The 24826-nt window shown below is 38.8% G+C and overlaps 2 protein-coding genes across 3 annotated transcripts in view; one reads left to right on the top strand and one right to left on the bottom strand.

Annotated features, from left to right (window-relative positions):
- LOC150091711 (uncharacterized) overlaps positions 1-3112 on the top strand; it is a 295133-nt gene extending 292021 nt beyond the window's left edge. For both annotated transcript variants that reach the window (XM_090376590.1, XM_090376580.1), the window contains exon 17: positions 2489-3112. In XM_090376590.1, the coding sequence (XP_090232716.1) occupies positions 2489-2676 (188 nt within the window). In that variant the 3' untranslated portion in view covers positions 2677-3112. The remainder of the gene's footprint in view (positions 1-2488) is intronic.
- The window catches only part of rho-7 (rhomboid family intramembrane serine protease rho-7), a 162306-nt gene that overhangs the window by 6264 nt on the left and 131216 nt on the right, over positions 1-24826 (bottom strand). The window lies entirely within an intron of this gene.

Genomic DNA, 24826 nt, shown 5'->3' with positions numbered 1-24826 from the left:
AAACTAGGTACAAAAAGTTTCAGAAAAAATACACATACAGGCAAATAGCTACATTTTACTTCGTACCACCCCCTCCGCACAAAAAAAAGTGGTTTTATACAACCAAATACATAACGCCCTCAAATATAGCACCTCACAAAATGACTTAACCAATGAACTTCAATACCTCACAGAAAAATTTACAGCTAGGAACTACCCAACCCAACTCATTCAAGGCGCCTCCGTAGCCAGGTGGGAAGGAGCAGCAGTGCGTAGCACACGCTTCTTGATTAGACCAGGGTTCAAGCCCGTCACCACCAAATACGGAGGATGCGGAAAGGTCAGGGAATGACCACCGCATATACCGGAGCAATATGGCCTTAGTTGCTAATGCTCCTAAAAACTAAAAATGACAAACAATAACCAACTCATTCAACACACTATTTCCACCGCCAAAAGTAAAATTAACAATCCACCAAAACCCTCCACCAACGCAAATATACGCATCATCCTCCCCATACCATAATGAACTTGCCGGACAGTTCCGCCGTGTGTTTACATGTACAGATATCTCTCTCATTTTTATCAATAATAAACTTGGATCCTTATTCAACACTTACAAAGACACACACAAATACCCAACCAACGATTCGAACAATATAATTTACTTGATCAAATGTCAAACTGTGATGCCTGTTATTATTGGTAGTACTACTACCAAGTTTGGTTCTACCAAAACCTCCAACATTCATGCATACTACCACTATGATAGTCATAGATCGGGACAAGCTAGTACAGAACTCACAATACATGTTAAAACCCACAATCACACCCCTTTAATTGACTCCGCTATCACTATTATAAGACTAAAAACCAGCCACAAAATTCTTCAATATGAAGCCCTCATTATCGAATGGTTTCGACACAATACTAATCTCAACATTCTAAACGCAAAACTTCCCTTTCACCTTTCTTCGGCTTGGAATCTCTCACATCTGAGATTCCCAAGTGTTCCAAAGAGCATCACGAGAGTATAGAAAATTCCTTAAATGCGTTACTTCTCACTTAACACCGCCAACTGAAGATGTTATAACTTAACGAAAGTCTGTCGTCACGACTATTGCCATTATTAATCCTTTTATGTTCCAGATTAACTATTTTCTACTTTATGACAACCAGGGACACAGAGTAGTGCACTTCTGCTTCCTTGCGCTTATTTTAAAATTCCGTTAAATTAAATTTCATCCCACCTTAATGCATTAACTTAACCATTCCACCTTAAAATTTAGCCATCAGTCCTTTCATAAAACTATTGCAGATTATATATTCAAGGTGAGTACTGCACTTTAAGCATTTCGCTATTTTTATATTTAGTCTTATCACGGTACTATAAGAATTCTATAACTTTATACTTGTTATAAAATTAAGTGTATGAAGGAGTTTGCTTATGCATGGGTAATATGCACACATCATTTCTACCACCAAGGTAGTTTTAATGCATCATTTTAATTATATCTCATAATGGGGAATACCTTCACAACGAGTTGCCATGCTATTGCACTACCTCGAATAAGTAATGTTTCACCTATGGAAAAGACCAATGTTGCTTACTCTTGGCAGGTACCCTGTTGTTGCAATAGTGACAACCCAGTTTATGAAATATAATTCCACAATATGAGAGATGTCTGATGGTGTGCATGGTTTAATCTAAAAGATAAAATTAAGTAATTTACAAAAAATAAATAAATAACATTTCGAAATAGGCATAAAAACTGGGTTAAAACAGTTATTAGTTTACAAAAATCAAAAACTATGCAGAGTGGTGTAATTAGTATTAATACCGATTAGTTGAATACTAATACTAGTTAAGTTGGGTTTTTTTTTTTTTTTTTTAATTCTTTCTTGAGTACATAAATCTTTGTACGAAGATCTTGAAACAGTATGTCCATTCATGTAAATTGTCTTACAGTTTCCCATGCATGCTGCAGTCTCTTATATGCAGCTTCTGTGGATAGTTTTAATAGATAGCAGCATAAAAATAGCTCTAAAAATTAGAGGAGTTGGTTGCATCAGTTAGCTTCAGTTTTTCGTACTTAAAGCCAAAATTTGGAATTCAGATCCAGAGGTTGATAAAACTGAATCAAGGGATAAATAAATAGATGATGGGATATTACTGCTTAAAATAAACTTTTTTTTTTTTTTTTTTAAATTCTTTTTATAAAAGAATTTATGTACAAAGTTTTCATTTTTCAAGTTTTCAAAATCCCAAAGAAACTTACTTCACAGAGCTATCCCTTAACAGCAGAACTGATTCTTTCAATTTACACACATTTTGCAAACTCACTTCTGAAAGGGTTAAGGGGAAAAGAATACTTAAAAAGTATAGATAATTTACAGTAAAATAACTTAATGTGCATTTCACAGAAATGTGTTGAATTTATGTTATGTTTAAAATAGATATGATTTATTTTGTTAACAAATTATTTGAATATTTTACATTAACTTATAGGGCAAAAGGAGCCACTCGTTTTACCCAAGAAAGTGAGCTTACTACATGATAAATCAAACATATCTGGGGATGATGGTTCATCCTGTTCAGTTTGTCTGAAGCCTGATACAATTACCCATATCTTAAAGCAGCTAGAGGACACTGAAGACTCTGAAAGAATTCTTGTAAATAAAGAAATAAAAGCATGACTACTAGACCATAAACTAAACTCTTAGTAGCAATTTAAACCAGCAATAAAAGGAAGACAAAATGTTTTAGAAACTAGCTTTTATAAAGCTGAAAAATGGCACGAAGACAAAGAAACTTTAACAGAATATAATCTTAAACTGAAAAGAAACTTTTCTTAATGGCCTAAGTACAAATGATGTCTTAGTGATATAGAACAAATGTTGGAAGAATAAATTTTTTTCGATAGTTTCTGTTGCTGGATTTGGTTGCCAGCTAGAGCCTAACCTTTGGATAGTGTCATGAACACTTAATCATGAAATGTACAGTGTGTAATTTATGTGAAACAGATGTTTAAGCTATAACAAATAACTGTTGAGAATTCTCATCTTTTATCATATCACTCCTTTGAGTACTGGGTACTTAGTCATAGATGAAAATGACAGCAAAGTATCTTTGTTATTAAATTATTAACTTTTTTGGATTTCCAAGATTTAATGATTGGAATGTCTTCCTATTCACCAAATGTGGTTCTCCTTCCTCCCACCACCAGTTCCAAAGAAATAAATTTTGAATTAATATCAGACCTTTATTCTTTGTAAACTTAAAGTTAATTGTAAGAATATACAAGCTAAAGTAAGAAAATTTTTATTAATTTTTTTATTTTTCTTAACAGCTCCCCTTAAATAGAAAGAAGAAATACATGACCATCTCTAATAATTTCAACAGTCCACCAGTGTCAGCATTTATTTTACTATCTGGAAAATCAAATTCGTGTTTTCACTATAACCACCGTCATTTACACAATATTCCATTCCATCAGAATTTGTATGGAAGTTAGCTGCATTTTTTATAGTAGCCTAAGTAGAAAGTATTATATGGCCAAAAATGTATTCCCATCAATTTAACTTTTGTGGAGTAGTACAGTTTTGATCACTACCCATTCACATAACGTAGAGTAAAACTTCAATAATTTGGATCTTGTATAATTCAGAATACCTTTTTTTTTTCCCTTCTTTTTTTTTTTTAATGTATTTTATTTAGGAAGAATGGAGATTTTTTTCCTATAAAGAATTTGATACAATTCAAAAATTCAGAATGGTTTCAATCACTTTATAAGAAATAAAATCATTCAAAAGAGAAAAAAGTAAAATGCAAATGAATACATTTTATTGTTCGATAATGCTCCTGCCCATCCTTCCAGTGAAATTTTATCAAGTGGCAAAGGAAATTTCAAGAGCCTTTAATTAAACCTCAGTACCACAGCCCTCGAACAACCTATGAGTTCTAAAAAGAAAAAAATTAAGTGGCCAATATTAAACATTATATCATAGACTGATATTTACAATTGGGCTGCAAGTTAAAATGAAGCAAAGCAAAGTGCATGGGAAAAGCTATTAAATGATGATGATATTCTTAGTTATTTAGATGGAATCAAAGAAATGTGTTGCACAACAGATGTAATAAGGATATTAATTTGGTGTCATAAAAATGTGGCTAGAAGATGAAATAAGAAAAGCATTTCTTTTCCCACTTCTCTATAGTGAAGTGGGAAATGAACAAGAAAAGGTTAAAATTACACAAAAGCAGTTTTCTCACTAATCTTCTTAAGATTACTAATTCTGTCAAGGAATTTGAAAAGTATTTCTTCAAAAAAAAAAAAAAAAAAAAAAAAATAGTATGATTGAGTAGAGCCCTTAGACATCTGATTAAATTTATAGTTAGTATCAGTATTAATAGTGCCAAATCGTGCAAGAAAGCAAGCTTATAAGCATCGGACAAAAAGAAAAAATCTATTTTACCTATCGATCAACTTACTTTTTTGTAATTGGTTATCCAGTTTTCCCTCTGATCGCTCACTGAAGGTGATGGTAGATGGCTCTGTCTTCTATTCTGTCTTCTTGTGATGGTGATGGCTCTGTCTTATATAGAACTGAACCTTGGGTGTCCCCCAAGGTTCAGTTCTTTCCCCCACTCCATAGTTTTGCCGATGATAGCATATTGCATTCCACTTTCCATTTTGAGAAAACTTGCCCTGCTCAATCAGCTTCAACTTCTCGAAAATCTGCTACCAATTCCTTAAATGCCGATCTTCAGGTAATTCTCTAGTGGGGCAAAGACAACTTAGTTGATTTCAACCCTTCTAAAACTGAGTCTTCTCTTATATCGCAAAAAGGATTCTTCTGCTCCTTTGTTTATCTTTGGTGACACTCCAATTTCTAGGCAAAATGATATATCTCTTTTGGGGATTACCCTGACTTCTAATCTCTCTTGGCACAAGCACATTACAAATATTGCTTCCTCTGCATCTAAAAACTTGGTTTTCTCTTTCGCACTCAGTGTTGCTTCTCTTCCAAACAGCTGCTCACTCTGTATAAATCGCAAATCCGCCCTACCATGGAATATTGTTCCCACATCTGGGGTGGTGCCCCCAAAACCTCTCTCAGGCTTCTTGATTCCATTCAGAAGAGGGCAGTTAGGTTAATTACTGATTCATCTCTAACAGTCTCTCTTCGCTTGCTGCCTCATAGACATACTGTTTTTGCTGCATGCCTCTTCTACAGATACTTCCATGGGCTCTGTTCTTCTGAATTGGCTTCTATAATTCTCACTCTCTCTTTCAAAACAGTTCGAACACGTGCAGCCACTGCCAACATCCATTTACTCTCCAACTTCAAACTCACAGAACCAACTTTTCATCTTCCTTGTTTATTCATTCAACTGTCATTCTGGAACAACCTTCCTTCCTACGTATTTCCTGAAAATTACAGTCTACAGAAGTTCAAGTCCAATGTCAACAAATATCTTCTTTCGTCTTCTCAACCTCCAACCCAAGCACAGTACTAAGTACTATAGGTTCTAATACCTCTCGTGTTTGGGGGTTTACATAAAAAAAAAAAAAAACTACAATAGTATGTGTCTAGTTCTTCCTTGAATTTCATCAACCTGTCCAGTTCCACAACAACAGGCTCTGTCTAGCAGTCAATGGAGCATGTTCTAGCAATCAACCACCCATTGGTTGATTGCTATTCTGCAACAAACCTTTGTCAGTTTCAATTATTGCCCCCTCATATGCATAGCCTGAGCAAGAAAAGAATCCTATTGGCATTGAATTGGCTCAAGCTATTCAAAGCCTTAAGCACCTCAATCAGATCACTTTGCTGGGTGCCTAGTCTCCAGATGCTGCAATTTACAGAACTGAAGCCTTTCTTGGTATGAGCACTCCTTTGTCCCCCTCACCAATCTAATTTCCCTTCTCTCTACCCATTCCAGCAGCTCTATATGAGTAGCCATTTCTTTGCTCATCAGCCTAATTTTTCTAGATCTTGTTGCAGCAGTATACAATTCATTACTGTCGTTAACTACCCTGCCAACCTTATCTGCAAATTATACATTAAGCCTGATACACCCTTATCAGTATCATTAATAAATACAAAAAAAAAATGCGACCAGCACAGACTCTGTGGGACTCCACTAACAAAGTTAGTCCATGAAAAGCAGTGTTCTTTGGTAACCACTCTCTGTCTTCTCCCACTCAATGAGCCCTTTATCCACAGCAGCAACTTTCACTTAATGCCACACTGCTCCAATTTGTAAAGCAGTCTTTTATGTGCAATAGTATCAAAACCTTTCCTGAAATCGAAGTATATGATATCAAAAATTATTTTTTGCATCCAGTTTCTTTGTCATTGTCATAACATCCAATTAAATTGGTGAGATCTCCCCTGAACAAACCCATGCTGTGACTGAAATATAACTGCATTTCTGTTAGATGGTCCTGCATTAATTTTTTAACCAGTGACTCCATTATCTTCCTGGAACAGAAGTTAGATCTGTAATTACTTATAACACTTTTGATTTGAGCTTAATGAATTAGGATACATTCAACCATCTCCAGTCCATAGAAACTTCCCCTGAATCCAAAGATATTCTCATAATTAAAGCTAAGGTTTTGCTTACCTCATTTACTGACTCCCTTAATATGATTGGATAGATCCCAACCACTCCAGGTGCCTTTTTTTATGTGGAAGAGTAATTGTACTTCAACAATTTCTTTTCTACTTTTCACTCAGTTATTACAAAATCAAAAACTCACTGTGAGAGTTTGATAAACTTCTAGCATCCCCTTCCCTAAAGAATTCCTCACATGTGAATGTAGATGCAAAATACTTATTCAGCCTGTCATCAACAGTTAAACCAGCGATATCAAGTGGACCAATGTGATTCAACCACTTCGTTCTAGTTAATATAAATAAAGCAGTTTTTACTGGTTTTTTGCTTTCTTTACCAGAGACTTCTCGTGATTTGATTTAGCTTGCCTAACCTCTTTCTCAATTCATAGTAGACTAATTTATTTCTACCAGAGGCTTTTGTATCACCTGCTAGTTTATATATATATATATATATTTTTTTTTTTATGAAAACCCCAAACACGGAACCATGCTTGGGTTGGAGGTTGAGAAGACGAAAGAAGATATTTGTTGACGTTAGATTTGAACTTCTGTAGACTATAATTTTCAGGAAATACGTATGAAGGAAGATTGTTCCAGAAAACGGCAGTTGAATGAATAAACGAGGAAGATGAAGAAAAGTTGGTTCTGTAAGTTTGAAGTTGGACAGTAAATGGATGTTGGCTAGTGGTGGCATGTGTTCGGACTGTTTTGAAAGAGAGAGCGGGAATTATAGAAGCCAATTCAGAAGATTATAGTGTCCATGGAAGTATCTGTAGAAAAGGCATGCAGCAAAAACAGTATGTCTATGAGACAGCAAGTGAAGAGCCTCTGTTAGAGAGGAGTCATTAATTAACCTAACTGCCTTCTTCTTAATGGAATCTAGAAGCCTGAGAGAGAGAGGTTTTGGGGGCACTGCCCCAGTTGTGGAAACAATGTTCTATGGTAGGGCAGATTTACGATTTGTACAGAGTGAACAGCTGTTTAGAAGAAAAGTAATGCCGAGAGCAAAAGAGAAAAGCAAGTTTTTTAGATACAGATGAAGCAATATTTATAATGTGCTTGTGCCAAGAGAGATTAGAAGTCGGTAATCCCCCAAAAGAGAGAGATCATTTTGCCTAGAAATCGGAGTGTCACCAAAGATAAAACATAGGAGCAGAAGAATCCTTTTTGCGAGATATACGACAAGACTGAGTTTTAGAAGGATTGAAATCAACTAAGTTCTCTTTACCCCACTGGAGATCGGCATTTAAGGAATTGGTAGCGGATATTCAAGAAGTTGAAGGTGGTTGAGCAGGGCAAAGTTTCTCAAAATGGAAAGTGGGATGCAATGTGCTATCATCGGCAAAACTATGGATAGGATTTCCAGTCAATGGAAGAAGGTCATTAATATACAAGAGAAAAAGAGTGGGAGAAAGAACTGAACCTTGGGGGACAGCAGCATTAGTGAAGTTAGAATACAGAGAGCCATCTATCATCACCCTCAGTGAGCGATCAGATAGAAAACTGGATAACCAATTACAAAAAACAGTTGGCAAACCATAAGGTGGAAGCTTGTTTAGAAGACCTTTATGCCAAACACGATCGAAAGCCTTTGAGATGCCAAGAGCTACCGCTTGTGTTTCACCGAACTTTTCCATTGAATTTCTCCATAAATGGGTAACAAACCAGAATATCACCAGTGGATCGACATGGACAGAATCCATACTGGCGATCGTTGATCATACGGAAGGTTTCTAGGTAGTTTAAGAGTTGGCGGTTAATTGATTTTTCCATTACTTTAGAAAGAGTAGAAGTAATTGCAATGGGACGATAATTGGATGGGAGGGATTTTGTCACCCTTTTTAGGAACAGGCTGGATATGAGCAAATTTCCAGCAGAAGGAAAAACACCTTTGGAATAAGAAAGTGAAGAAAGGCAGCAAAGAACACGAGCACAGGTTTTGAGAATAAGTGGAGAAATACCATCAGGATCTGGAGATTTCTTAGCATCAAGATTTGCCAAAATCCTTCTGACATCCTTTTGACAGAAGATCACATTGAGGCATTGAATGGAGCATGGTGGGAGGTGTTTTACCAAGATAATAAATACACAAGTTGGAAGAAAAATGGGATGCTAGCAGGTCAGCTTTATCCTTGGCTGAAGTGACAACAGAACCATCTGGTTTTGACAAGAGGTGGGAGCAGGGATGGGCAAAAGTTGCGGCCAAAAGTTACAATTGTTGCGTGCTTTGGTGTAGGCAGAAAATGAAACTGAAGAATTGGAAACAAGCCAATTACAATATGCAATGTTCTTCTCTTGTGAACAGCCTTAGCAGATTTATTGGAAAACCAAGATTTAGATAAAGAATGAGATTTTAAAGTGGAGTGTGCAATAAAGGATTCCATTCCTACATGAATAAATTTCACTAACACAATCTGAGCAAACGTTGACATCAGAAGTTTTGAAACAGTAATCCCACCAAGGAAAAGAAGAACAGAAATCTCACAGGTCATCCCATTTTGCATTCTTGTAATGCCAAACAACACGAGGTTGGGAATACCCATGAGATAAAGGCTCCATTGGAGAAGAAACAATCACCCCAAGTTGTGATCTGAGGTGCCTAAAGGACCACTCACTTCGACCGTGTATTAGAAGGGTTGTTTGTGAGAAAAAGATCAAGCATGTTGGCTGCATGGTTAGGATTTTCCGATTTTCTTGTAGGTAAATGAATAATCTGTGCAAGGTAATTAGTAATTGCAAAAGCCTCAGCATCTCAACTAGCTGGGTCGGTGTGACTAGAGAATGGAAGCCAGCTGGAGTTGTGAACATTAAAATCACCAAGGAAAATTACCTCACAGTTAGGAAAGTTACAAAAAGAGGAAGTCAAAGAGCTCCAAGTGATTAGTGGAGTTGGGAGAACGGTAGAGACAGCACATGAATTTGACACAATGAGGTAGAGAGATTTTAAGCCAGAGAAGATTGAAAAGAGGAGATTCCAAATTACCAAGTCCCTGACAGGGAATCTCGGAACAGACATATTCACAAGTACCACCTTTGAGGAGTAAGGAATCATTCAATGAATAATTTGGGAAACTGAGATGAGCAGTAGTTGAATCAACTAATAATTGAGATTCTGTCAGAAAAAGTACATGGGGTTTGGCAGACTACAAGTGGAAAATGGACATCGTTGAGATTAGAATTGAGACCACGTATATTTGTGAAATTAACTAGGAAGTGTTTTTGGGAGGTTTAGATCTTTTTGCAGATAAGCTTACTGTACTAGTTTGACAATTCATGGTGTATACAATAGTAAGAAAGAGTGGGGGGGACATGCTGTATGAAGTAATGAAATTTTCAGATAATATACCCAGATCCTTGATATAATGTGGCCTCAACAATGCCCCTGCATACACACTACTCGGACTCCTTCCAGTCACTATCTGGCAGAGTAGAGGTAGCAAGATTATACACTAGCTGATCCAGACGCCTAGAGAGTTACCAATAGGTTCAGCCCGGTGTACTAACTAGTGTCCGGCCTGCGATCACCATTTTAGGGCGGTACCCTTGAAATGTAAGGAGAATTGTATCTCGCCACGATGTTCATCATAACGTCAAAAGTCTTCACTCATACTGCATGATGGAAGAGATGGGAAAGGGTTGACCGGAACTTAGCTCTGGAGACTAAACATGGATTCTGCCACTTCAAGCCTCGTAGCACACGCTTCTTGATTAGACTGGCGTTTGAGCCCGTCACCACCAAATACAGAGTATGCGGAAAGGTCAGGGAATGACCACCGCATATCCCGGAGCAATATGGCCTTAGTTGCTAATGCTCCTAAAAACCAAATAACTAACTTCAAGCCTCCAATAAGCAAAGTGGGGGTACTGCACTGGTTGATGAGTCATCTACCTGCCAGTATTGCCTGAAAACAGAGGAGTGCCATTCCTCCATGTGGTGTGGGTGCCACACTTTGACCTCTGCTTACATTGGTTCACACCTGGGTGCCTACCCACAGTGTGCCTTTGCATGGAGGTTATACCCAGGATTATATGTAACTTGTGCTTATTCTCTGCCACGAATCGTATTAGTCTTATCTGACATCCATTTAGATCTAAACCTTGAACAGTATTTCTTACTTGGTGTATGAAAAACCGAGTAACTTATATGATTATTTCTCTGAATGCATCCAATTTACAATTTATTGTTGGTAACATCATTAGTTGGTCCCAATTTTCAAACGGTCCTCCTTTAAAAACTGCCTGAAACCAATGTAGTCTCCATTACAAAAGAAATAAAAAAAAAAAACACTTCCCTTTATCAATGTTGGTAGTTACATCTTTAAGTAAATCCCACTGTGATTACTGCCACCTAGGGGGTTCTTATTGCATGAATAATCACTGCTGATAATTAATCAGATCAAGAGTATTTCTCTCTCTTATTGCCTCTTTAATATGCTGCTGTAGAAAACAGTCATTCAATAAATTCATAAGTCTTGCTAGTGTATACTTGAACAACATACAAGTTCCAGTCAATATTTGGAATCTGGAAAGTTAAAATACCCCATTGTAAGACAATCTGATTTACTGGCCCACTCTAGTACTCTGTACAGTTGTTTGGTGTACTGATTTTTGTTTTTCCATTGCATATGTCACACCAAACACTGAATTGTTAACATCGCACTGGCCATCCATGTCAACTGGATGTTCGGCCTTAGACTTTGTACTTCATACCTAAAGCATAATCCTTTCTGTATACAGTGTACTCCCTATTTCCCATTCTTCATCTCTTATATCTGACTTACATCACTTCTCTGATAACCCTACAATGTCTGCATTTTATGACTTGACCAGCACTTAAAATTCATCAAATTTATTTACAATGCTCCTACGTGTAAATATATCCGAACCTGTTCTTCCTCTTAGTTAATTACCCTAAAACAGACCATGTATTTCTTTGTTCCATGATGACCCACAGTAGGCCCTGAAATCTCCGGTATCTTGCTTCCTGGGCTGTGGCTGTTAATCTATTAGTCTGTATATTTGCCCCAAGCTAGCAGTTTTCTGACCCACCTAACACTGCCGCATCAGCAATAGAAGCAGTGTCTTCTGTTAACAAGCATAGACCACAGTGAGAAAAATTCTACTCTTCATAATTAGCATTAGTAGTTTCATATGATGCGAGAAAGCAAGCTTACACAGCATCAGACAAAAAAAAACAAAAAAACTTCCCATTTCACCTATTAATTCTCTCCAGAAATTTGTATTGTTCTCTGAATTTATTTAAGCTATCAACTTCCACAATCAGATGGACGTTTGTTCCCAGCAATCAACCACATCTATTTTGCAACCTTCTTTCCTCAGTTCGAATTTATGCCACACGAAGTGAGTAATCTGAGCAGGATGAATCCCATGAGCATTAAGCTTGCTCAAACAATTCAAAGCCTTAAACACTTCAGTCACATTACGTTTCAGGTGCATAGTTTCCAGATGCTGCAATTTGCAGAACTGAAGCCTTTCTCTTGGTTAGAGCACCCCTTTGTTCCCCTCACCAATCTCGCCGTTCTCTTTTCAGCAACTCCTTCCTAAAATGAGGCTTGTAGGTCTGTATGCAGTAGTCAAGATGTGGCCTGACCATTGCCTCATACAAAGGGATTATCACTAGCTTATACCTGCTAGCAAAATTCCTGTATATCATTGACAAAACCCCATGAAGCTATCCTGGCAGCCTGTCTGTATTGCTCAGAGAACTTAAAACTGACTGCACAATTACCCCCCAGGTCTTTTTCATTCTCCACTCTGAGTGTAGTTACCACACAGTTAGTATCCTATTCTGGGGTTCCTACTACCCATATGCAGTACTTTGCATTTGTCATTTGTGTACATAAGCCTTGATATACCTTCATCAATATCGTTAATAAATATAGAAAACAAAATTGGGCCCAACACTGAACCCTGGGGGACTCCATTAATAACATTAGTCCACAAAGAGCAGTGTCCATTGATTACCACACTATCTTTTCCCACTCAACCATCCCTTTAACCCTAGCAACAACTTGCCCTTAATGCCATACTGCTCCAATTTGTATAGCAGTCTTTTATGTGCAACAGTATCAAAAGCTTTCCTGATATCCAAGTATATGATATCAAAATTATTTTTTGCATCCAGTTCCTTTGTGACCAAATCGTAGTATCCAATCAAATTGGTCAGACAAGATTTCCCCTTAACAAACCCATGCTATGTCTAAACTATAACTGCAGTCTTGTCTAGATGATTCATCATTACTTTAACCAATGACTCCATTATAATCCCTGGAACAGAAGTTAAACTAGCAGATCTGAAATACTCATGTCACCCTTTGATTCCCCTTTGTGAATTGGGGATACATTCGCACTTCTCCAGTCCTTGAGGGCCAACGCTGAAACGAAGGATGCCCTCATAATTATGGCTGTTTGCTTACTTCCTTTGCTGTCGCCCTTAATATAATTGGATAGATCCCATCGACCCCAAGTGCCTTATGTTTAACTTCAACAATTTCTCTTCCACTTTCCTAGAGAATTCCTCGTGTGTAGATGCAAAAGTATTCATTCAGTTCGTCAGCTTTCTGACCAGGATAGAAAACAAAATTGGGCCCAACACTGAACCCTGGGGGACTCTACAGGTCCCAGCACTGCACTAATCATGCAGGCGCTGGGACCTATGGGGTGCCGGATTAGTGAGTTTGGCAGATCACCGGTGGTTATTTTAGCACATACATTTTACCCAACAGCTAACCACCTCCTTCTACCTTTAACATGTTGACTGCCAAGCTAGTTGGCAAAAAAATTCCACAGGGGTCAAAAAATATTTAGGAAATGATTAGTAATTCTAAAATAAATATTGTAATGTCAGTGTTGTCGGTTTTTCGCTTAAAATATATATATATAAAAAAAGGTATTTTTTTTATGTCGCATATATGTGGCCAACGTGGCCACATATGTTAGTTACTTTATTTCTTGAGAAGCCATGTCGGCCACATACATGTGATGCTATTACGGCATGCATATGAAGGTCGTTTGTGATTAGTTTATTGCACGTGCGGCAAGTGCTGCAATAAAACTAATTACGATAAAATAAACTCTCAAACATCGCAATAAGTTTGTCAGTATTGTTAGAGATTTTGTGAAAACAAGTTCGTTGGCGCGCTGTATTATCCATCATATTGTGTTGTGTTTTTCCGCAAGTTTGTATAAGTGTTGTAAAAAAAAAAAAAATGGCTAAAAGAAAATTACTAAGATAAGAGGAACGGAGAGAAATTGGAATTTACAATTAAGCAGAGTTAAAACTTCTCACAGATGCACCGCTGTCAAGTTTTGTCAAAAGTTCAACTCTATCTGTTATGGACAATGTAAGGTGTTTGCGCTTTACACCACAAGAGGCACTTCCTTTATGCATTGGAACCACAGCTGGGACTAAATGTGAGCAGGTTATAATAAATGCAGAAAAACAAGTGGGAATGGCTTGCCAATGTTTACGAATTTGCGCAACAGAACGTCACCAAAACAGTAGCAGCAGGTTGGTGCGCTGACCTGGGAAATTTGAAATTACATTCGTGGAAATTATGTCCGAATTAGTGGTGGAACCGGATTAGTGATGGTCGACCTGTACTTAATTGTGTATCTCCCTAGCATACATCTTTGTTTTAAGATGATCTCACTGATAAAAGTCCAGTGGTGTGGTCATGGAATGATGACCATTCCACTTGTCACTACCTTCTAATATGATTTCAAAGCTGCAGTGAACAAAGACACCATCCTGCTGGAACCAGTCATATATTCATCTTACTCACTGAGAATGTTTGTGTTGTTCTGCAACATATCAAAGTACACCTCCCTTGTCACCGTTTTGGAAGAAGGGTGTGGCAATTATTTGGACATTCCAGATCAGTGATTGTGTTACCTTACACCATGGCAGTGTCTCCATGGCCAGATGGGCAGGAGCAGCAGTGCGTAGCACACGCTTCTTGATTAGACCGGGGTTCGAGCCTGTGACCACCAAATACGGAGGTTTAGGAAAGGTCAGGGAACAACCACCGCATATCCCTGGAGCAATATGGCCTTAGTTGTTAATGCTCCTAAAAACCAAACAACAACAATTACACCATAGCATAATGGCTACCACATGCTCACTAGATGTGCTAATCTAGTGAGAAATAGAGGGATAGACTAACAGCTGACATTAATGACAGTTAAAGGTTATGATTTTCTTGAGAAAATCAAGGTGATACCCAAAAGTTCCCAAAATTTGAATGTTGTACGGGGAATTACATCTAGTACTGACCTACGGCACTATGTTAGCATTAGTAGAGGCATATGATGCAAGAAAGCAAGCCTATGCAGCATCAGCAAAAAAAAATCACTCCCATTTCACCCTTCCGTTCGTTCAAAATACCTGTCCAGTTGAGCCTTAAATTTATTTAGGCTATCAACTTCCACGACAAGGGATGGAAGTCTGTTCCACCAACCAACTACCCACTGGCTAAAGGCAAATTTCCGCATATCTATCCTACATCTGTCTTTCCTCAATTTGAATTTATGCCCTCTGAGGTGATTATTCTGAGCAAGAGGAGGAATCCCATCAGCATTGAGCATGCTCAAACCATTCAAGGCTTTATACACCTCTATCAGATCACCTCGCTGATGCCTAGTCTCCAGACACTGTAATTTTCAAAACTTAAGCCTTTCTTTGTAAGAGCAACCCTTTGTTCCATTCACTAATTTTGTTGCCCTTCTCTGTACTCCTTCAAGCAGCTCTACATCCTTCTTGAAATGAGGCCTCCAGACCTGTATACAGTACTCGAGGTGTGGACTGACCATTGCCTTATACAAGGGAATAATCACTCCTTATCCCTGCTAGAAGACTTCCTGTATATCACTGACAAGACACTATGAGCTACTCTTGCAGCCCGTCTGCACTGCTCAGAAAACTTCATATCTGCCTGCACAATTATCCCCAGTTCCTTAACATTCTCTACCACTGTCAGTGTAGTACCACAGAGTTGATACATTGCTCTGGGGTTACTGTTTCCCATATGTAGTACTTTACATTTGTCAATGTTAAACTTCATTTGCCACCTCTCAGCCCACCTACTCGATCTTTCCAGATCCTGTTGCCGCAGCATACTGTCAGTAGTGTCCTTAACAACCCTGCCAACCTTTGTATCATCTGCAAACTTGGACATCATCAATATCATTTATAAATACAGAAAACAACACTGAACCCTCAGGGACTCCACTAATAACATTAGTCCACGATGACCAGTGTCCATTGATTACCACTCTGTCTTCTCCCCTCAACCATCCCTTTATCCATAGCAGCAATTTGCCTCCAATGCCACACTGCTCCAATTTGAGCAGCAGTCTTCCATGTGCAACAGTAGCAAAAGCCTTTCTAAGATCCAAATATATAATATCAAAGTTATTCCCTGCAACCAGTTCTTTTGTGACTGCATCATAGTATCCAATCAAATTGGTCAGGCAAGACTTTTCCTTAATAAAACCATGCTGTGTCCGAGCAATAACTGAAGTCTTGTCTAGATGATCCTGCAACTTTAACCAGTGCCTCCATTAATTTTCCTGGAACAGAAGTTAAACTCACAGGTCTATAATTACTTGTGTCAGCCTTTGATACTCCTTTGTGAATTGGGGTCACATTTGCACATCTCCAGTCTATGGGCACCTCCCCTGATTCCAAAGAAGCTCTCATAATTATGGCTAAGGGTTTGTTTATTTCCTTTGCTGCCTCCTTTAATATAAGTGGATAGAACCCATCCATCCCAGGGGCCTTTTTTATGTTTATCCTCAATTTCTCCTCCACTTTCCTCTCAGTTATTACAAAATCATCTAGCTCACTGCCAATGTTTACTTCACCTACGACATTCCCCTTCCTGAATAACTCCTCATGTGTGAATATAGATGCAAAATACTTGTTTAGTTTGTTAGCCAACTGAGCAGGATCATCAACAGCTGAACCATCAATATCCAGTGGACCAATCTGATTTATCCCTTTCCTTCTAGAGTTTACATAGGTAAATAACTTTTTTCTGTTTTTCTTTGCATCCTTTGCCAAGGATTTCTCCTAATCTGCCTTTGCCCACCTAATCTCCTTTGTGATTTGGTTTCAGACCAGCTTATATCTATCATAGGCTTCTGTGTCACATGTTAATTTATATATATCCCATGCATTTTTCTTCTCTGCCATGTCTCATTAGTTCATCTGACATTCATTTAGGCCTAAACCTTGAACAATATTTCTTAGTTGGTATGTAAAGCCTAGTAGCTTCCAAGATAACTTCTTTGAATGCGTCCCATTTTCAATTTGCTGTTGCTAACATCATCAGTTGGTCCCACTGTATAGAATTTAAATACTGTCTCAGACCATCGTAGTCGCCTTTTCGAAAGCAAAAACTCTTCCCTTTTCCCCTAATGGTAGTTACCTCTTTGAGTAAATCCCACTTCAGCACACTGTGATCACTGCCACATAGTGGTTTCTTTATCTACTGATAATCAGATCAAGAGTATTATTCCCTCTAGTTTTTTTTTTTTTTTTTTAATGAGAACCCCAAACACGAGAGGTATTAGAACCTATAGTACTTAATACCGTGCTTGGGTTGGAGATTGAGATGACGAAAGAAGATATTTGTTGATATTGGACTTGCACTTCTGTAGATTGTAATTTTCAAGAAATACGTATGAAGGAAGCTTGTTCCAGAAAACGGCAGTTGAATGAATAAATGAGGAAGATGAAAAGTTGGTTCTGTGGGTTTGAAGTTGGACAGTAAATGGATGTTGGCTGGTGGCGGCACGTGTTCGGACTGTTTTGAAAGAGAAAGCGGGAATTATAGAAGCCAATTCAGAAGAATAGTGCCCATGGAAGTATCTGTAGAAGAGGAATGCAGCAGAAACAGTGCGCCTATGAGAAAGCAAGTGGAGAGACTCTGTTAGAGATGAATCATTAATTAACCTAACTGCCCTCTTCTGAATGGAATCAAGAAGCCTGAGAGAAGTTTTGGGGGCACCACCCCAGATGTGGGAACAATATTCCATGGCAGGGCGGATTTGCGATTTATACAGAGTGAGCAGCTGTTTGGAAGAAAAGTAACGCCGAGAGCGAAAGAGAAAACCAAGTTTTTTAGATGCAGAGGAAGCAATATTTGTAATGTGCTTGTGCCAAGAGAGATTAGAAGTCAGGGTAATCCCCAAAAGAGATATATCATTTTGCCTAGAAATCGGAGTGTCACTAAAGATAAGCATAGGAGCAGAAGAATCCTTTTTTGCGAGATATAAGACAAGACTGAGTTTTAGAAGGGTTGAAATCAACTAAGTTGTCTTTGCCCCACTGGAGAATTACCTGAAGATCGGCATTTAAGGAATTGGCAGCAGATTTTCGAGAACTTGAAGCTGATTGAGCTGGACAAGGTTTCTCAAAATGGAAAGTTGAATGCAATGTGCTATCATCGGCAAAACTATGGATAGGATTTCCAGTCAATGGAAGAAGGTCATTGATATTCAAGAGGAAAAGAGTGGGGGAAAGAACTGAACCTTGGGGGACACCGGCATTAGTGGAGAAGTTAGAAGACAGAGAGCCATCTACCATCACCCTCAGTGAGCGATCAAAGAGAAAACTGGATAACCAATTACTAAAAACAGTTGGCAAACCATAAGATGGAAGCTTGTTTAGAAGACCTTTATGCCAAACACGATCAAAAGCCTTTGAGATGTCAAGAGCAACTACTTGTGTTTCACCGAACCTTTCCATTGAATTAGTCCATAAATGGGTAACATAAGCCAGAATATCACCAGTGGATCGACACTGACGGAATCCATACTGGTGATCGTTGATCAGACGGAAGGTTTCTAGGTAGTTTAAGAGTTGGCGGTTAATTGATTTCTCCATTACTTTAGAAAGAGTAGAAGTAATTGCAATGGGATGATAATTGGATGGGAGGGATTTGTCACCCTGTTTAGGAACTGGCTGGATATGAGCAAATTTCCAAGCAGAAGGAAAAACACCTTTGGAATAAGAAAGTGAAAAAAGGCGGCAAAGAATAGGAGTAAGTTCAGGAGCACAGGTTTTGAGAACAAGTGGAGAAATACCATCAGGACCTGGAGCTTTCTTAGCATCAAGATTCATCAAAATCCTTCTGATATCCTTTTGATGGAAGACCACAGGAGGCATTGAATGGAGCGTGTTAGGAATGGTGGGAGGTGTTTTACCAAGATCATTAATACATGAGCTGGAAGAAAAATGGGATGCTACCAGGTCAGTTTTATCCTTGGCTGAAGTGACAACAGAACCATCTGGTTTGGACAGAGGTGGGAGCAGAGATGGGCAAAAGTTGCGGCCAATAGCTTTGGCAAGAGACCAGAATGCTCGGCTACCATTAGGGCAAGAAGCAAGTTTTCTACTCTTAGCCTGTTCAAACTCTAGTTTTTACTGATTAATAACTGCTTTTCAACTGTTGTGAGCTTTGGTGTAGGCAGAAAATGAAACTGAAGAATTAGAAACAAGCCAGTTACGATATGCAACATTCTTCTCATGGACAGCCTTAGCATATTTATTGGAAAACCAAGGTTTAGATAAAGGACGAGATTTTAAAGTGGAGTGTGGGATAAGGGATTCGATTCCTGCAAGAATAATTTCACTGACACGATCTGAGCAAACGTTGACATCAGAAGTTTTGAAACAGTAATCAGACCAAGGAAAAGAAGAAAAGACGTCTCGCAGGTCATCCCATTTTGCATTCTTGTAATGCCAAACAATACGAGGTTGGGAATAGCCATGAGATAAAGGTTCCATTGGAGAGGAGACAATCACCAAGTTGTGATCTAAAGTGCCTAAAGGACCTCTCACTTCAACCTTGTACTTAGAAGGGTTGTTTGTGAGAAAAAGATCAAGCGTATTGGCTGTATGATTAGGATCGTCCGGTATTCTTGTAGGTAAATGAACAATCTGTGCTAGGTCATTAGTAATTGCAAAAGCCTCAGCATCTCGACCTGCTGGGTCGGTGTGACTAGAAAATGGAAGCCAGCTGGAGTTGTGAACGTTAAAATCACCAAGGAAAATTACCTCACTGTTACGAAAGCTGGACTGGAGAAAGTCAAGTTGCAAAGAGAGGACGTCAAAGAGCTCCAAGTGATTAGTGGAGTTGGGAGAACGGTAGAAACAACAGATGAATTTTACACAATGAGGTAGAGAGATTTTAAGCCAGAGAAGATCAAAGAAAGGAGATTCCAAATTGCCAAGTCTCTGACAGGGAATATCAGAACGGACATATGCACAAGTACCACCTTTGCGGCGAAAGGAATCATACAGCAAATAATTTGGACATCTGAGATGAGCAGTAGTTGAATCAACTGATAACTGAGATTCAGTCAGAAAAAGTACATGGGGTTTGGCAGACTGCAAGTGGAAATGGACGTCGTTGAGATTAGAATTGAGACCACGTATATTTGTGAAATGAATTAGGAAGTCCTTGGGAGGTTTAGATCTTTTCCAGATAAGCTTGCTCTATTAGTTTGACAATTCATGGTGTATTCAATAGTAAGAAAAAGTGGGTGGGACATGCTGTATGAAGTAATGAAATTTTTGATTATGGCGTACATGTGGTAAGAATATACCCAGATCCTTGACATAACGTGGCCTCGACAATGCTCCCCGCATACACACTATTCGGACTCCCTCCAGTCACTATCTGGCAGAGTAGAGGTAGCATGATTATACACTAGCTGATCCGGAAGCCTCCTAGAGAGTTATCAATAGGTTTGGTCCGGTGTACTATCTAGCGGCCGGCCTGCGAACACCGTTTTAGAGCTGTACCCTCGAAATGTAAGGAATGTTGGATCTTGCCACGACATTCATCATAACCTCAAAAATCATCAATCATACTGCATGATGGAAGAGATAGGGAAGGGTTGGCCGGAACTTCGCTCTAGAGACTAAACATGGGTTCCACCACTTCAAGTCTCCAATAAGCAAAGTGGTGGTATTTCACTGGTTGATGAGTCATCTACCACCTAGTACTGCCTGGTAACATAGAGGGGTGGCATTACTCCATGTGGTGTGGGCGCCACACCTCGCCCCTGCTTACATTGGTTCACACCTGGTTGGTCACCCACATGTACTTCTGCATGAAGGTTATGCCCAGGATTACTAACAGTCCCACCATCGTGAAGGTGCAAGCAGAGGATTTGGATGTCGAAGGCCGTCCGGACTTCGCCGAAATCTCAATTTTGATCTTCCAATGCCGAAGTTGCCTCCCAAACATGCTGATGTAGAAAACAATCATCCAATAAATCCACAAAAGCCTTTGCTAGTGTGTGTGTGTGAGTGACCAACCCACAAATTCCAGTCGATATCTGGGAAATTAAAATCCCCCATTATAAGACTCTCTGATTTACTGGCCCACTCTATTTCCCTGTACGGTTTCTTATTATACTCATCAGAGGCAATAGGCCTATAGCACACTCCCTCTCAATTTTGATCTTCCAATGCTTATGTCACACGAAACTGACTTGTCTGCACTGTCCAGCAATGTCAACTGGCTTCACTTCCTTGGATTTTGTGTGTTTCCTAATTAATACCATAACCACTCCTCCCTTCCTATTCTGTCTATCTTTTCTGTACACATTGTACTCCCCAAATTCCAGTTCTGCGTGACACTATGTCTCTGATATATCAACAATAACTGCCTTTGATGTTTTGAGCAATACCTCAAATTCATCAAATTTATTTACCAAACTCCTAGCATTGGTGTACACGCAAGTATACATGCACCTGTTCTTTTTCTTAGCTGCCCTAACACAACCTATATGTTTATTTGTACCCCAATGATTCCCAGCAGTCTCTGAACTATCCTGCATCTTATTTTCCAGGCTGCGGCTCATTCCAATAGAAGCAGTGCAAGAATCACTTTCACCTCTGCCAGTGGCTACTGTTAATCTATTAGTCCTTGTATCCCCCCAAGCTAGCAGTTTTCCGACCCACATAACACTGCCTCAATAGGATCAGCAAATATTCTTGCACCCTTTCTATTTAAGTGTATCCCATCCCTGTAGGGGCAGTATCTCCTGTTAACAAGTACAGACCGGGCTGAAAAAAATTCTACCTCTTGAGCCTTGCACAATCTTTCCAGGGCCAAAATGATACAGCAGCAGAAACCCATAAGAATTTGAAACAAGCTCTTGGTGACAATGGTTTAGGCCAGAAGTAGACCTACTACTGGTTTAACCATTTTACAAATGGCCGAATATTGGTTGATGATGACGATTGCTCTGGGCATCCATCATCGAGCACCACCCCGGAAAAAGTCACAAAAGTTCGGGCGGCGATCTGTAACAACAGTGGGTGGACCATCCACGACATTTATGGCATTGTAGGACTATTGCACGGCACATGTCAGCAGATTTTGTCAGATGAGTTGAACATGTGAAGGATTGCGGCCAATTTTGAGGGGGATTTTGCTTGTTTAAAAAATTGTATAACAGTTCCTTCAAAGTGAATAAGGTAGATGGTGGACCACTGGAGTATTTTGCAAGAAATTCTTGAAGGAAAAGTTGGAGTGTGTGAAGGGGCAATTGCTGAAAGCAGCAATTCCCTGAAGCCCACTTCTCTGGCTATTCCTCTAAACGGAAATGCACAGTCAGTGTAAAACTGACTGAGTAATATGGTTTATTATTTGACCATGGGGAACAATTTATAATGAATGCCATGCATGTAAAAAAAAAAAAAAATGTGTAATCGCTACATTTTTAAAACCTTGGAGAAGATGGGAGTCTTTCAGTGAGAACATGGGGCATTTGTTCCTGGTTCATAGCATTGAATAACATTTTTCAATGCTTAAAGCCCCCTTGAAAGGTCATTCCCTCTGAATAATATTCATAGGGTGTGTTCATAGCCATTAGTAGACCACACAAATGGTTTTTACTGCCAGTTTGAACTATGCAGGTACAAAACCACGGATAACTGTCCATTAGAGGCAAACAATGGATATGGTTTTGTTTGTGAATGAAACCAGCATAGTATTTCCTGTGGGAAAAACCGAGATGGATAAATCTCTTTGTTAGTGGGTTTTTATTATTGTAGAGTTTCAGGAGCATCAGCGACTATGGCCATATTGCTCCATGTGTAAATTGCATTTGTTCTGAGGTCAATTTTCTGTTTGCTGGACATAAAAACCCGAGTAACTGAGGAGGAAAAAACCATACTACCTTTGCTTGAGACCAACTAACTCAGCCACATTGTGAAAAGGGCCCGTAAAAATTCTTCATATCGATGGGACTCAAACTCTAGTGTTTTCTACCTGATGTGGGAATGTTGGTGGATACTAGTGCCACAGTTTTATCTGCAAACATAATCATGTACTACAGTTAATGCAGTTCTGATAAGTTTCTCCACTAGCATTGTTGCTAGTGGAGGAACATGACCTCAGTCTTCAGAAAAGAATAATGGATTTGAACAAATTAGAACCACCAGCTCTTCTGATAATGCTTTCCTTATCCACCCAGTCAGTAAGCAAAGCCTCTCCTTTCGTCATCCAGAGATGTCTCGAAAATGCAGCGGGTACACAAAAAAAATGGTTAAATGACTCCAGTCAGATCTATCAATTGAAACCATTCACACAAGGCATTCTGAACTATCATTAACAATGTCCTCTATTAAAGGACTCCCAATCAAAGTCATGCCACCAACACTGAACTCCTTAAAAGGAGTGATAAGTGAGTAGGATTTATTGAACATCAACGAAGAGGGAACAGAAAGTAAATTGATGATGATCCGGAAGGATGACAAGCTTGTTCCAACACAAAACATATTGACCTTTACTACACCTAAATTTCTGACCTCAGTTAAAACGGGCGATCTACACTGCCATATCAGACCATACATTCCAAACTTTTTTTTAAAGATGTTTCATTCACAGACAACATGCAGAAATGAAATTACTTGTCTAATTGTGGGTCAAAAAAATCCTTCACAAACAGAGTGTATTGCAAAGACTCCCAAATACCCATATATGTACATATAGAAAACAATTCAAGTTCCAAATTAAGGAGTCGAAGGCCCTGCCGAAGACAGAACTGCCAGCACAAGAAACTAGGTAATCCAGCACTACACTACACTACACTACACCGCATTACCAATCCAAGGCTTCAAGATGCAGAAGTGTCTTCCACCTAACAAATACAGCAGTTGCAAAGGCCTGGAAAGCCAAGAAGTTTTCCTGTTTAACAAGTAGAATCATCTCACAGACTTCTGCCATAAGATTGAGATTACTCACTCAAAATACCAATTCTCTTAGATTGCTATACTCCGCAGTTGTATATATGTTCCCACGATGGCAACTAGATCTTTCAGTGACCCTAACAGTGCAGTTGGATCTGATGGAATCTATTATGTAATGCTGAAACATCTAAACAGTACAGCCTGTCCCCGTGGGTAGCAGAGTTGGTAGGATTCCTCACACTGGATGGAATTTTTATGGACCTTTTCATCACATGGTTGAGTTTCTCGGGCAACATGGTTTTTCTTCCAGTAAACAGAAAATCGACCTCAGAACACACGCAATTTCAGATAATATAAATGGAGCCATGTGACCTTAGTTGCTGATGCTCCTGAAACCCAAAAATAATAACAACAGTACAGTCTTGGATTTATTATTAATGTTCTATAACCAAAACTTTCTTGAAGATAAATATCCTTTTTCCTGGCACCACTCTGTTATTTTAGCCTTTCTACCACTAGGAAAAGATTGATTAATACAAAATTACCGACCAATATCCCAGCTGCTTAATAAAACTAGAAAGAATGATAGCTACCATTGAAGACAGTTATCATAGAAAGACAGCTTATCTGGGTTCTTGAAACTAGAACACTGAAGAACAACGATCAATTTGGTTTCCAACAAAATCATCATCAGATCCACTTTGGACCTGATGGTGAAAGCTGAAACTAACCTTCGTAATGCAAATCAGTGGTAATTCTGGATATTGAAAAGTCTTTCAACACTACCTGGAGGTATGGCATATCGAGAGAACTTTTTTCCCTAGGACTGTGAGGGCACTTACCAGAATTCATTAGAAATTTTTTTCAACACAGAACCTTTCAGGTCCTTTATCAATCTGTACAGATTTCTTGGTTCTACACTCAATAAGGTGTCCCACAAGGATCAGTATTTAGTGCTACCCTTTTTTTTTCACTTAAACTGAA

Source organism: Mastigoproctus giganteus, chromosome 1, assembly GCF_048544385.1.
Source record: "Mastigoproctus giganteus isolate SK-2022 chromosome 1, ASM4854438v1, whole genome shotgun sequence".
Classification (NCBI taxonomy): domain Eukaryota; kingdom Metazoa; phylum Arthropoda; class Arachnida; order Uropygi; family Thelyphonidae; genus Mastigoproctus; species Mastigoproctus giganteus.
Note: the sequence above shows the minus strand (reverse complement) of the source record. Positions and strands in the feature narration are given on the sequence as shown.